Source organism: Strix aluco, chromosome 3 (assembly GCF_031877795.1).
Source record: "Strix aluco isolate bStrAlu1 chromosome 3, bStrAlu1.hap1, whole genome shotgun sequence".
Lineage (NCBI taxonomy): Eukaryota > Metazoa > Chordata > Aves > Strigiformes > Strigidae > Strix > Strix aluco.
The window spans coordinates 18,579,216-18,593,028 of NC_133933.1; the positions used below are offsets into that span (position 1 = coordinate 18,579,216).

The window sequence follows — 13,813 nt, forward strand, 5'->3', positions numbered from 1 at the left end:
GGAAACGGGTGGACCTTTCGTGGAAACAGCGAGAACTGGGGCTATAAAAGGGTCGCGTACTCCTCTCCAGGGTATCCTGGTCTTCGGCACCTGTTACTTGGACCTGAGACCCCGGCGGCGATTGGAGCTCCTCCACCTACATCACGACTGAGCCGACGGAACATCGCTGGATTCCTGGTGGTGGCGGTAACTAGTTGCACCTCTACTGTTTTTCTGGCTTAGGGATTCTGACTTTCTCTTTCCTTTCCCCTCTGTCCTATCGCTGTTATCAGTTGTTACAAAAAATAAAGTTCACAAGATTGTACAGCATCTGACCTCGTTTGTGTCTTAGTCTCGCTCTTGGGATCGTTTAAGAACCCACCCCGATATTGGATCGGGACATTTTAAATTGGCGTCACGGACAGGATCCCTTGAGACGAGAGTGTTGTACTTTCTTACTGTGTTGGATTTAAGCGTCTCAGGACGACTTTACCCACTTTGTGTTACAATAAGTTGTGACCTCCTGAGACTGAATAGGGGAAATTGTGGACAGAGAGGCTGTATTTGGATTAAGATTAGGTGCGACCTCCTGAGCCTGGACAGGGGAAGTCTCTATGTCAAAGTGTGACCCTCTCAGGACGCATATCCCCTTTTTAGTTGGAAAGAGAAAATTGATGGGAACCTTGCCGGCAGTCGATGTTTGTGATGAGGTGCTCTTGCGGGGCAAAGGAATAGATAAGTTATATGATCTTTTGGAGGCGCACCGGTCTCGTCCCTCGGTCCAGGGACTTGATTGGGCGAGAAAACATTGGTTCCAGGTGCAGAGTGTGGTGGATAGAATCAGGGTGTTACAAAAGGAAGCTAAAGTTAAGAAGGGAAAAGGAAAATCTATAATTTGTGCAGTACTAGGAGCGAGTCTAGTAGCTGCGATGGAAGAGAAAAAAGAGAAGTCTCGCCAAAATGACATTGTCACAGATTCCCTGCAGTCGGCCATACAGAGCCTGCAGAATCAATTGAGAGAAGCCAAAGAAGTAGTAGAGGACCAAAAGGAGCAAATCATGATACTGAAAAGTGAGTTGAGGGAACAACTTTTGGCAGAGACAGACACACTGGCGGAGGCACAAGTGAAGCTTTTAGAGAAAGGAATACGTCAAATTTACCCACAAGGGGATCTGCAGAAGGCAAGAGAAACTGTAGAAAGTCTTCCCCATATGTATCCTTTGGTCAAAACAGAATATGTATACGAGGACGATAGCGATCATCGTCCTCAAGTAATTACCAAAGAAGTCCCATTTACATCAACCGAATTGGCAAAGTTGAAAAAAGATTTTGCAAGGACTGCAAAGGAATCAGAGACGGAATATGTGTGGAGAGTGTCTTTGTCAGGAGGGGATGGAATCTTATTGTCAGAGAAGGAAGCAGAGGGATATTGGGGTCCGGGTGTGTTTTTAACTACCGGTGACCACCGAGCCCCATGGTCATTAACTCAGAGAGTCGCGTATTGGGCTGGAGGGCTAAACCCCTTGGAGAGGGGGGATCCCCTTGCCATAACAGGTACAGTGGATCAGCTAGTAGAAAGTGTTCAGAAGGCAGCCTGTCTGCAGATGATGTATGATCGGGAGCTCAAGCCTAATCAGGGCTCCCCGATGATGATGCCTGTGGACCCAGAGAGGATGACCCCCCTGATACGGGGACTTCCTGACTCCCTAAAACCCATTGGCATTCAGTTACAAGGAAAAATTCAAAATAGTTCCAATGTAGAGAGAATGACGGCCAGTCTTGAGGGGATAGTGACTCCTGACCACCGACAGCCAGGGAGGAAAGTATGGACATGGGGAGAGGTGGCCCAAGAACTAATTAATTTTGGGAGAAAATATGGCCCCGTCAGCGGGTCGTCGCAAAGGATAGAAACTAGGATTTTACGGGCTGCAGAGAAAATTATTGGTCGACAATCATCTATGAAGAAGGGCCAAGGCCTGGGATCACCCCGATTTCAGAACTCTGGGAGAGAGAGACCCCTAACTCGACAGGGACTGTGGCAACTAGGGCTTCAGAAGGGTGTTCCCCGTGACTTGATGGATGGGCTCACCACGAAAAAATTAGAGCAACTTGTGTACAACTGGTCAGGACAAAAGGTCCCTTCCAGACCAACCCCAAGTGCCCCACCAATAGTGAGCGATCCACCCCTGATAGACCTTGGGGAGGAACCGACTGGAGAAAAGAAGGTGGCGGGAAACTAGACCCTCCGCCCCCTCAAGGTGAGGGGGGAGGCGGAGGATGGATGTTTATTAGACAACTCACCTGCAACCCAAAAGGGGACTTACTCATAACTGTTGCTGTAGGACCAAGGAAAAGACTAGTAACATTTTTGATTGATACTGGGGCACAAATTTCCGCGCTAACGCGGACCGAAGCAGAACAATGTGGAATTCCGATTCCCTCAAAAAATTTAATTGTCCTAAATGCCCTGGGAAAAACACAGTCAGTACCTATGACTCCGGTGACACTATGGTTACCAGGAGAAGAAAGCCCTGTCAACACCATGGTAGCCATAGGAGCTTTCCAGATGAATCTTCTAGGTATAGATGTTTTGAAAGGTAGGCAGTGGCGAGACACCCAGGGAAACTCATGGTCATTTGGTGTCTCCCAGATCAGGCAGTTGGCCGGAATACCAAACACAGAAGTGCGTTTATTGCAAGCGGCACCTACCCTGCCACCCTCCAAATTGACAAATGTGAAACCCTACCCACTACCTCTAGGAGCAAGGGAGGGAATCACACCAGTTCTGGAGGATTTAAAAAAGCAAGGTATTGTGGTCCCCACTCACTCTCCCTTCAATTCACCAGCATGGCCGGTCCAAAAGCCAAACGGCAAATGGAGATTGACAATAGATTACAGGAGACTGAATGCCAATACAGGTCCACTCACATCTGCTGTACCAAACATTGCTGAATTGATAGCAACCATTCAGGAACAATCCCACCCTGTCATGGCAACAATTGATGTTAAAGATATGTTTTTTATGGTCCCTTTACAACCTGAGGACCAGGAACGCTTTGCCTTTACCTGGGAGGGACAACAATATACTTTTACGCGACTCCCTCAAGGATACAAACATTCCCCCACGCTGGCTCACCATGCTCTAGCGCAAGAGTTAGAAACAATTCCCAGAAAAGCAGAGGTAAAGATTTATCAGTACATAGATGATGTACTCATAGGAGGGAGTCAATTAGAAGAAGTTGAAAAAACTCAAAAGGATATTATTGCCCATTTAGAAAACATAGGACTGACAATCCCACCTGAGAAAATACAGACCCCCTCCAGTGAGGTAAAATTTTTAGGAATCTGGTGGAAGGGAGGCATGACGTGCATCCCACCGGAGACTCTCTCCTCTCTCGATCAGATCAAGATACCAGAGTCAAAGAAAGACTTACAGCATGCACTGGGGTTGCTTGTGTTTTGGAGGAAACACATACCTGATTTTTCAATTATTGCCAGACCCTTATATGATTTACTGAGAAAAAGAGCCCAGTGGGAGTGGACTCAGGTCCACGATGAGGCTTTACAGTTGTTGGTGTTTGAAGCGACTGCCTACCAGGCCCTGGGTCCAATTCACCCAACAGACCCGGTCCAGATTGAATGGGGGTTCGCCAAGACCGGATTGTCCATCCATTTGTGGCAAAAGGGTCCAGAAGGTCCAGTTAGGCCCATTGGGTTTTATTCTCGTAGCTTTAAAGATGCTGAGAAAAGATATACAACTTGGGAAAAAGGTTTATTTGTGGTTAGCCTAGCTCTGAGAGAAGCCGAACGTACCATTCGGCAACAACCTTTAGTTCTCAGAGGCCCATTTAAAGTGATCAAAGCTGTTTTGGCAGGAACTCCACCCCCTGACGGGGTGGCTCAGAGAGCCTCTGTGCGAAAATGGTATGCACAAATAGAGCACTACTGTGAAATCTTTTCTGTAACCGAAGGAGCCCCGAAAGTGCTAAATATACAAGATGAGGTAAACCCAGATAAGGAAAAATCCGAGCTTTTGTCAGTAATACAAGTAGCTCCTCCATTTTCTGGACAATTGCAAAACGTCTGGTTTACAGATGCCTCATCAAAACGGGAGGGGAAGATTTGGAAATACCGAGCTGTGGCACTTCAGGTAGACACCAAGGAACAGATCATTACTGAAGGAGAAGGTAGCGCACAAGTAGGAGAACTAATTGCTGTGTGGAGCGTTTTCCAACATGAGGCTCAATCCGCTTCTTCTGTCTATATCTATACTGACTCTTATGCTGTATTCAAAGGTTGCACTGAATGGCTTCCTTTCTGGGAACAAAATGGATGGGAGGTCAACAGAATACCTGTGTGGCAAAAGGAAAAATGGCAGGATATCCTTACCATTGCCAGACGAGGGAAATTTGCAGTAGCATGGGTAGCATCTCACCAGCAGGATAACACCCCAGTAAGCCGCTGGAATGCTGAGGCAGATGAGCTAGCCCGGCTGGCTCCCCTACAAAGCTCCCAAATAGCAGAGGATTGGGAAAGTCTGTTGGAATGGCTACATGTAAAGCGGAAACATTCAGGAATTAAGGACCTCTATTGTGAGGCACAAGCCCGAGGGTGGCCAGTGACCCGGGAAGAATGTAAAACTTGTATATCTTCCTGTGAGCAATGCCGTGTCCGGTTGGACAGACATCCCCTGGAGAGTGACCCTCTGCACTTAAGAGAGGGAAAAGGCCTATGGGAGGCCTGGCAGATTGATTACATCGGTCCCTTTCGAAAATCAGAAGGAAAGCATTATATACTGGTAGGTGTAGAGATAGTATCCGGACTAGTGCAAGCTAAAGCATGTGCCAAAGCAACAGGAGAAAATACAATAAAAGCACTGAAGGAATGGTTTGGAATCTTCCCCAAGCCGCACTCAATCCAATCGGATAATGGCTCACATTTTACAGCCAAAGTGGTCCAAGAGTGGGCAGCCCAGGAGGGAATTTCGTGGGTGTTTCATACTCCTTACTATCCACAAGCAAACGGAATTGTGGAAAGAACAAATGGTCTACTAAAACGTTTCCTCAAACCGCATAAGCCAGGATGGGCTGAGCGCGTGTGGGACGCAGTGACCAGCGTCAACAGTCGCTGGGGAGTAAACGGATGCCCGAAGATCACGGCATTCTGTCCAAAACCTCCAACAATTATACCAGCCCCTCATGGTCCTGATCACCCTAGCAACCCATCCCACTTTCCAGGACAACCTGTCCTGGTCGAACTCCCTACAGTGGGCAAAGTGCCACTGGTGTTGGACACGCCCCTTAACAAATATACCTGGAAGGCAAAAGATGCCTGTGGGAAAATCCATAAGATTCACACGAGATGGATTGTCCCCTCCTTCTAACCCGAGAAGCGAATTTGTTTTTGTTTCATTTTCAGGAGGAAGCAAGCGACACAGACGCAGCTACAGAGGGAGTGAAGCAGGCGCAGACTTTGATGCAATCTGATTATGATGTGTATGTTGATTTTTGTTGCATTATATTGGGGTCTTATCTATGAAGCTGAAGGGAAGCCAATTCCCCCACCTTTACCCAACCCACATGACCCCCTTGAGGATAATGAATTTGTTTCGTTAGCAAAGACTGTAAGTCAAACCTTTAATCTAAGCCACTGTTGGGTTTGTGGAGGACCCCTAGGATTATCAAGCTGGCCGTGGGTTTCTATACCGCTCTCCCCATGTCAGATTGTAAGTAACTATAGCGACATTGCAAATACCACCTGGGATGATAGCGGAACTTGGCCAGTCCAATTCCCAAATAAGGGCAAATTTTGTTTAAATCGCACTCAGAAAGGAGGAGTTGATGTAGGGGAGAGTAAGTGTCAATGGACACTCACACACAAATTGATTAACAAAGATAGGGGCATTTATGTATGGTTGTGGCTCAACGAACAAGGACGCAGCAAAGGATTCAAGGGGTTTTGGTCAAACAAAAATGAAACAGAACATGCTAAATTGCCGGGAAACAACTTTTTCAATCAAACTTGTGAACGGAAAAACGACACTGGGTCTTGGTACTGTACCATCCGAATAAACAATCATCTAAATGAGGTTTTCAGCCCTCTGGGAGATAGAAACACAACCTATTTTCAAACCCCAAGGACTGCAGAGGGACCTTTTGCCAAAGGTACCAAAGCCAAAAAGGGCCATTATTGGATATGTGGACATACTGCCTACAAACAACTGCCAGCAAACTGGTCGGGAATTTGCTATGTAGGAATCATCCGACCCCTGTTTTTCCTCCTTCCTGAGGCAGATGGCCCTCAACTGGGAATAAGACTATATGACAAGTTAGGGAACAAAAAGATTGACCGCAATAAGCGATCTGTTGAGTTTAAAATAGGTGGAACTCAAAAGTGGGGGGAAAATGAGTGGCCCCCTGAAAGAATTATTAAGCATTATGGGCCTGCCACTTGGAACCCCAATGAACCGATATCAGGGGCAAGAGAACCAATTTATAATTTGAACCGTATAATTCGACTACAAGCAGTTCTAGAAATTATTACTAATAAAACTGCTAATGCTATAGACCTTTTAACTCAACAATCTCAACAGATGCGCACTGCAATCCTTCAACATCGTATGGTTTTAGACTACCTATTAGCTGAAGAGGGAGGAGTATGTGGAAAACTAAATGTTTCTAATTGTTGTCTGGAAATAGCCGATGTAGGTGAAGTAGTCCTTCAGCTAACCACAGATATTAGGAAACTAGCTCATGTCCCCGTTCAAACATGGAATGGTTGGAGTGGTGATCTATGGTCTTGGTTACCCGGAGCACCATGGGTAAAGCAGCTTCTATTTTATCTCATATGTGCATTTGCCGCTTTGATGTTTTTGCCATGTGTTATTCCTTGCTTTATTCAGTTAATCCAACGTGTTGTCTCTAACATGCAATTTATATCTACTGTCTCACCTGATGGTGTAAAGCAGATTCGTATTGTTCGCCAACCAAAGCCTGTAGCTGTACCAATCATTTAACTTGTAAACTTAGGATAGACGCTTTCAGGCCTAAACCGCACATGCGCTCTGGGCTGGGGGCGCCCATTTTGGCGGATTCCCGGCCCAGGCAAGTCTGACCACCAGTTATCCTTTGGCATTATAGCTTGTGATAATAATCAGAATGTATGCCCTTTTAATACTTGATTTTCTGGCTCTTACTTTGTTGGCTATTGCTGTATTTACCCTTGCGTTTTGTATGTTTTCGTCTGGTAAGTGTCCATGTAAACCCTCTTGTAGTTGTGCTGTCTCATGTAAACAACCATCTCCCTCCCCTCCCCGCCGCCAAGGACCGAGAGCACATTTCTCGGTCCGCCCTAAGACGGGACCAAGGGCACATTCCTCGGTCCGGTTTGAGACAGAGCCGAGAGCTCATTCCTCGGTCCAGTTCGAAATGGAACCAAGACCGCATTCCTCAGTCCGGGTTGGGATAGAACCGAGGACGCATTCCCCGGTCCTGGCTGAGACAGCACTTTAACTTTGTTTAGTTGAAAACCTGTTAGTCAATATTATTATTGTTATCTTTTTATAAGTTTATTTGGGAGGTTGTTACTGTTGTTATAGATAGTGTTGTTCATTTACTTTTAAGTTTGAGAAAGAAGTTTCTAGGCCCTAATGACGCATGCGCAGTGGGAAAAAGGGGGCAGGGAAAGGAATTTTTTTTCCTGCTGCGCATGCTGATCCCAACTGCAGCGGACGGTGTGGACGGCCAGAGACTCGAACTTTTTGTGGTATTTTAGTTAAAACCGCGGGCAAAGATGGAAGATGTGTCGGATTTGATTTTGATTCACGTTGTAATCTTTGCTTTTTTAATTGCTATCTTAATTGTTATGCTTATTCTCCTTTTTTGTCCCTGTAAATGTCAATTATGTAAACTGCCATTACGTTCTTCTGCTAATTCTTTGGAACCTTAAAGTTAGTTTATAAGATGCTTTTGCTTTACAAAATTGGTTAGTAGTAAGCATGATGCTTTTGTTGGAAGACGTTATCGGTTGTATGTCTGTCAGCTAAAAAATGTTTATATTTGTTGTTAATATAGTTGTTAGTAAAAATGCTCACTGCTGTTAAGGATATTGTTAAAGACATGTTTATGGAAAGGAAAATTTGCTGGAAATCTTGTTATCAGTTGTTGCATTTTTGCGCTTTTCTGGTCTCTCTCTCTCTCTTTCTGTACTGTTATCTTTAACGCCACCACGAAGACAGCAATGTCGAGCCACGGGGTGGTGTAAGGAACTGTATTAGACATTGTTTGTCTCTACATTGCTGCTCCGAGACCACCACTTCCCGCCTTGACATCCTGTTGCTCTAGAGGAGTACGCTACAGAGCCCCGACAAAAAACCACGACATCCGCCCGAAGCAAGAACAACAGCAGCCTCGGCCGTGCCTGCCGTGCTGTAACAAGCTAGGTGCGAGACAAGGAGGACTTGACACCCCCCCTCCCCAGCACGACCACCATGGACACCTGGGCAAGACCACGGGGTGGCACCTATTCTGTGGAAACGGGTGGACCTTTCGTGGAAACAGCGAGAACTGGGGCTATAAAAGGGTCGCGTACTCCTCTCCAGGGTATCCTGGTCTTCGGCACCTGTTACTTGGACCTGAGACCCCGGCGGCGATTGGAGCTCCTCCACCTACATCACGACTGAGCCGACGGAACATCGCTGGATTCCTGGTGGTGGCGGTAACTAGTTGCACCTCTACTGTTTTTCTGGCTTAGGGATTCTGACTTTCTCTTTCCTTTCCCCTCTGTCCTATCGCTGTTATCAGTTGTTACAAAAAATAAAGTTCACAAGATTGTACAGCATCTGACCTCGTTTGTGTCTTAGTCTCGCTCTTGGGATCGTTTAAGAACCCACCCCGATATTGGATCGGGACAGGTTAGGGTTAAGGTTAGGGATAGGGCGTTAATGTTAGGATTAGGGTTAATTTTAGGGTTAGGGTTTTAGGGTTAGGGTTAGGGTGTTAGGGTTAGGATTAGGATTAGGGTTAGGGTTTGGTTTAAGGTTAGGATTAGGGTTAGGTTTAGGGTTAGGGTTAGGGTTAGGGTTTAGGTTTAGGTTAGGGTTAGGGTTAGGGTTACGGTTAGGGGTTAGGGTTAGGGGTTAGTGTTAGTGTTAGGGTTAGGGTTAGGTTTAGTGATAGGGTTATGTGAGGTTTAGGGTTAGGTTTAGGGTTTATGATTATGGTTAGGATTAGGGTTATGGTTAGGGTTAGTGTTAGCGTTCGTTTAGGGTTAGTGTTAGGGTTAGGGATGGGGCGTTAAGGTTAGTGTTAGGGTTAAGTTTAGGGTTAGGGTGTTAGGGTTAGGGTTAGGGCGTTAGGGTTAGGATTAGGGTTAGGTTTAGGGTTACGGTTAGGGATTAGGGTTAGGGGTTAGGGTTAGGTGTTAGGGTTAATTTTAGTGTTAGGGTTAGGGTTAGGGTTAGGGTTAGGGTTTAGGGTTAGTGTTAGGGTTAGGGGTAGGGTTAGGGTTAGGATTAGGGTTAGGTTGTTAGGGTTAGGGTTAGGGTTAGGGTTAGGGTTAGGGGTTAGGGTTACTGGTTAGGGTTAGGGTTAGGGTTAGGGGTTAGGATTAGGATTAGAGTTATGGTTAGGGTTAGGGTTAACGTTAGGGTTAGGGTTAGGATTAGGGTTAGGGTTAGGGTAGGGTTAGGTCTTAGGGGTAGGGTTAGGGTTTGGTTTAGGCTGTTAGGGTTATATTTAGTGTTAGGGTTTGGTTAGTGTTAGGGTTCGGTTTAGGGGTAAGTTTAGGGTTAGGGTTAGGATAAGCTTTAGGGTTAGGGTTAGGGTTAGGGGTTAGGTAAGGGATAGGGTTAGGGTTTGGTTTAGGGTTTAGGGTTAGGATTAGTGTTAGGGTTATGCTGTTAGGGTTATGTTTACGGTTAGGGTTAGTTTAGTGTTAGGGTTAGGGTTTAGGGTTAGGGGTAGCGTAAGGTTTATAGTTAGGGTTTAGGGTTAGGGTTAGGGTTAGGTTAGGGTTAGGGTTACGGTTAGGGCATTAAGGTTCGGGGTAGTGTTAAGGGTTAGGGTTAGGGTTAGGATAAGTTTTAGGGTTAGGGTTAGGGTTAGGGTTTAGGGTTAGTGTTAGGGTTAGGGTTAGGATTTGGTTTAGGGCTAGGGTTAGGTAAGGGTTAGGGTTAGGGTTACGGTTAGTGGTTAGGGTTAGGGTTAGGGTTAGTGTTAGGGTTAGGGTTAGGTTTAGTGTTAGGTTTAGGTGAGGGTTAGGGTTAGGTTTAGGTTTAGGGTTATGGTTATGGTTATGGTTAGGGTTAGGTTTAGGGTTAGGGTCAGGATGGGGTTGGGTTAGGGTTAGGATTAGGATTAGGGTTGGGGTTAGGTTTAGGGTTAGGGTTAGGGTTTAGGGTTTAGGGTTAGGTTTAGGTTCAAGGGTAGCGTTTAGGGTTAGGTTTAGGATTAGGGTTAGGGGTTAGTGTTAGGGTTAGGGTTAGGGGTTAGGGTTAGGGGTAGGCTTAGGGGGTTCGGTTGAGGGTTAGGGTTAAGGTTAGGGTTAGGGCTATAGTTATGGTTAGGGGTTAGTTTTAGTGTTACGGTTAGGGTTACGGTTAGGTTTAGGGTGAGATTTAGGTTAGGGTTATGGTTAGGGTTAGGGTTAGGCGTTAGGGTTAGGCTTAGGGATAGGGTTACGGTTAGGAATTAGGGTTAGGGTTAGGGTTAGAGTTATGGTTAGGTTTATGGTTAGGGCTAGGTTAGGGTTAGGGTTAGGGTTAGGTTAGGGTTAGGGTTACGGTTAGGGATTTGGGTTAGGTTTAGTTTTAGGGTTAGGGTTAGGTTTAGGGTTAGGGTTAGGGTTAGGGGTTAGTGTTAGGGTTAGGGTTAGGGGTTAGGGTTAGGGATAGGCTTAGGGGTTTCGGTTGAGGGTTAGGGTTAAGGTTAGGGTTAGGGCTATAGTTATGGTTAGGGGTTAGTTTTAGTGTTAGGGTTAGGGTTACGGTTAGGTTTAGGGTTAGATTTAGGTTAGGGTTATGGTGAAGTGCTAAGGCTTGGACAATAAGCCCAAGCCAGAGTTGACCTATAGATGAATCCTGTACATTTTATAACTAATAATCATTGTACTAATAGGTATTATACTAAGTTATAGCAAACCACCTATTTTGATGTAAAAGGTGGAAATACTGAAGCCTGAGCAACAGGCCTTGAACTGAAACTGCTAACTCTGTATGTAGTCATTGGTGAAATATGCATAGAAGATGTAGTTTAAACATCATAAAACATGTCTATCCTGAATGTATCCTTATATTTCTTTATGTGTGGGCAAGATAACAGGGCCACGGAAACAGTTGTCTGGCCTTGTGACCTTGCTCATAAATTAACTAGATAAGCAGGGAAACTCCCTTAGCTTCTCCCTTAAGCCCTGGCCAGGCTCTGGGGGGAACCTAACTGAGATGAAAACCAGATATTTCCGCTTAAAACAAAGGTGTCAGCTATTCTGGCTTACTGATTTTTAGGTATATAAGGCTGGGCCCGCTCACAGCGACTTTGGAAGCCTCACCTACGGGTGGACGCACCGCGTAGGATTTCCCACTTGCAGGGAAAGGCTCTCCAAATCCTCGCTGTGACCGGGGCTCCCCAGCGACTGCGGATCTGGATGATGGTAACGTATGCAAGTGGTGATGTATCTTTCTTAATCACTATTCTCTCTCTCAGGCAGTAATGATTTGATGCATTACCCTGTATTTTCCTATTTGTTTAAGCGCGCTACTTTGTCTTCTCTTACTGTATGTTTTCTATATTATTCTGTTATATTATTTAGTTATTTCTAGTAAATACACCTGCTCTTTTCACTCTGGTGTCTGAGTTTAATTGATATCCCTGATCAGCAAAACATATGGTTAGGGTTAGGGTTAGGGTTACGGTTAGGGCATTAAGTTTTGGGGTAGTGTTAAGCATTAGGGTTAGGGTTAGGGTAAGTTTTAGGGTTAGGGTTTAGGGTTTAGGGTTAGGGTTAGGGTTAGGGTTAGGATTTGGTTTAGGGTTAGGGTTAGGATTAGGGTTAGGGTTAGGGTTAGGATTAGGGTTTGGGGTTAGGGTTAGGGTTAGGGTTAGGTTTTGGGTTACTGGTTAGGGTTAGGGTTAGGTTTAGGGGTTAGGGTTATGGCTAGGCTTATGGGGTTCGGTTGAGGGTTAGGGTTAAGGTTAGGTTTAGGGCTATAGTTATGGTTAGGGGTTAGTTTTAGTGTTATGGTTAGGGTTACGGTTAGGTTTAGGGTTAGATTTAGGTTAGGGTTATGGTTAGGGTTAGGGTTAGGGTTAGGGTTAGGGTTAAGTTAGGGTTAGGGTTAGGGTTAGGGCATTAAGGTTCGGGTTAGTGTTAAATTTAGGGTTAGGGTGTTAGGGTTATGGTTAGGGCATTAGGGTTACGATTATGGTTAGGGTTAGCGTTAGGGTTAGGGTTAGGCTTAGAGTTAGGGTTAGGTTTAGGGTTAGGGTTAGGGTAGGTTTAGGGTTTAGGGTTAGGGTTAGGTTTAGGTTTAGGTTTAGTATTAGCATTAGGTGAGGGTTAGGGTTAGGTTTAGGGTTTAGGGTTATGGTTAGTATTAGGGTTAGTGTTAAGTTTAGGGATAGTACGTTAATGTTAGGGTTAGGGTTAATTTTAGGGTTAGGGTGTTAGGGTTAGTGTTAGGGTTAGGGTTAGGGTTAGGGTTAGGGTTAAGTTAGGGTTAGGGTTAGGGCATTAAGGTTCGGGTTAGTGTTAAATTTAGGGTTAGGGTGTTAGGGTTATGGTTAGGGCATTAGGGTTACGATTATGGTTAGGGTTAGCGTTAGGGTTAGGGTTAGGCTTAGAGTTAGGGTTAGGTTTAGGGTTAGGGTTAGGGTAGGTTTAGGGTTTAGGGTTAGGGTTAGGTTTAGGTTTAGGTTTAGTATTAGCATTAGGTGAGGGTTAGGGTTAGGTTTAGGGTTTAGGGTTATGGTTAGTATTAGGGTTAGTGTTAAGTTTAGGGATAGTACGTTAATGTTAGGGTTAGGGTTAATTTTAGGGTTAGGGTGTTAGGGTTAGGGTTAGGGTGTTAGGGTTAGGATTAGGGTTAGGTTTAGGGTTAGGGGTTAGGGTTTAGGCTTAGGGTTAGGTTTAGTGTTAGGTTTAGGTTTAGGGTTTAGGGTTATGGTTAGGATTAGGGTTATGGTTGGGGTTTGCATTAGGTTAGGGTCAGGTTTAGTGTTAGGAATAGGGCGTTAAGTTTAGGGTTAGGGTTAAATTTAGGGTTAGGGTGTTAGGGTTAGGGTTAGTATTAGGATTAGGGTTAGGGTTAGGGTTAGGTTTGGGTTAGGGCATTAGGCTTATGGTTAGGGTTAGGGTTAGGGTTAGGGTTAGGTTATAGGGTTACTTTTAGTGTTAGGATTTGGGTTAGGGTTAGGGTTTAGGGTTAGGGTTAGGGTTAGGTGTTAGGGTTACTGGTTAGTGTTAGGGTTAGGGTTAGGGTTACAATTAGGGTTAGGGTTAGCGTTAGGATTAGGGTTAGGGTTAGGGTTACGGTTAGGTTTAGGTTTAGGGTTACGGTTGGGTTTTAGGGTTAATTTTAGTGTTAGGGTTAGGGTTACGTTTAGCGTTTAGTGTTAGGGTAGGGTTAGTGGTAGGGTTAGGGTTAAGATTAGGCTTAGGGTGTTAGGGTTAGGGTTAGGGTTAGGGGTTAGGGTTACTGGTTAGTGTTAGGGTTAGGGTTAGGGGTTAGGATTAGGATTAGAGTTATGGTTAGGGTTAGGGTTAGGGTTAGCGTTATGGTTAGGGTTAGGTTTAGGGCTTAGGGTTAGGGTTAGTGTTAGGGTTATGTTGTTAGGGTTAT

At 45.2% G+C, this 13,813-nt stretch overlaps 2 protein-coding genes across 2 annotated transcripts; both read left to right on the plus strand.

The window, feature by feature from the left end:
• Positions 1 to 4: 4 nt before the first annotated feature.
• On the plus strand, positions 5 to 8,487 carry LOC141920614 (endogenous retrovirus group 3 member 1 Env polyprotein-like). Its single transcript, XM_074817631.1, has 2 exons — positions 5 to 186; positions 5,398 to 8,487. The coding sequence occupies exon 2, from the start codon at positions 5,468 to 5,470 to the stop codon at positions 6,992 to 6,994; it is 1,527 nt and encodes a 508-aa protein (XP_074673732.1). The 5' UTR covers positions 5 to 186; positions 5,398 to 5,467; the 3' UTR covers positions 6,995 to 8,487.
• On the plus strand, positions 581 to 2,219 carry LOC141920613 (uncharacterized). Its single transcript, XM_074817630.1, has one exon. The coding sequence runs from the start codon at positions 594 to 596 to the stop codon at positions 2,217 to 2,219; it is 1,626 nt and encodes a 541-aa protein (XP_074673731.1). The 5' UTR covers positions 581 to 593.
• Positions 8,488 to 13,813: the final 5,326 nt, after the last annotated feature.

Excerpts from the sequence above, each read along its gene's own strand:
- LOC141920613 (XM_074817630.1), top strand. The coding sequence starts at position 594 with ATGTCAAAGTGTGACCCTCTCAGGACGCATATCCCCTTTTTAGTTGGA.
- LOC141920614 (XM_074817631.1), top strand. The coding sequence starts at position 5,468 with ATGATGTGTATGTTGATTTTTGTTGCATTATATTGGGGTCTTATCTAT.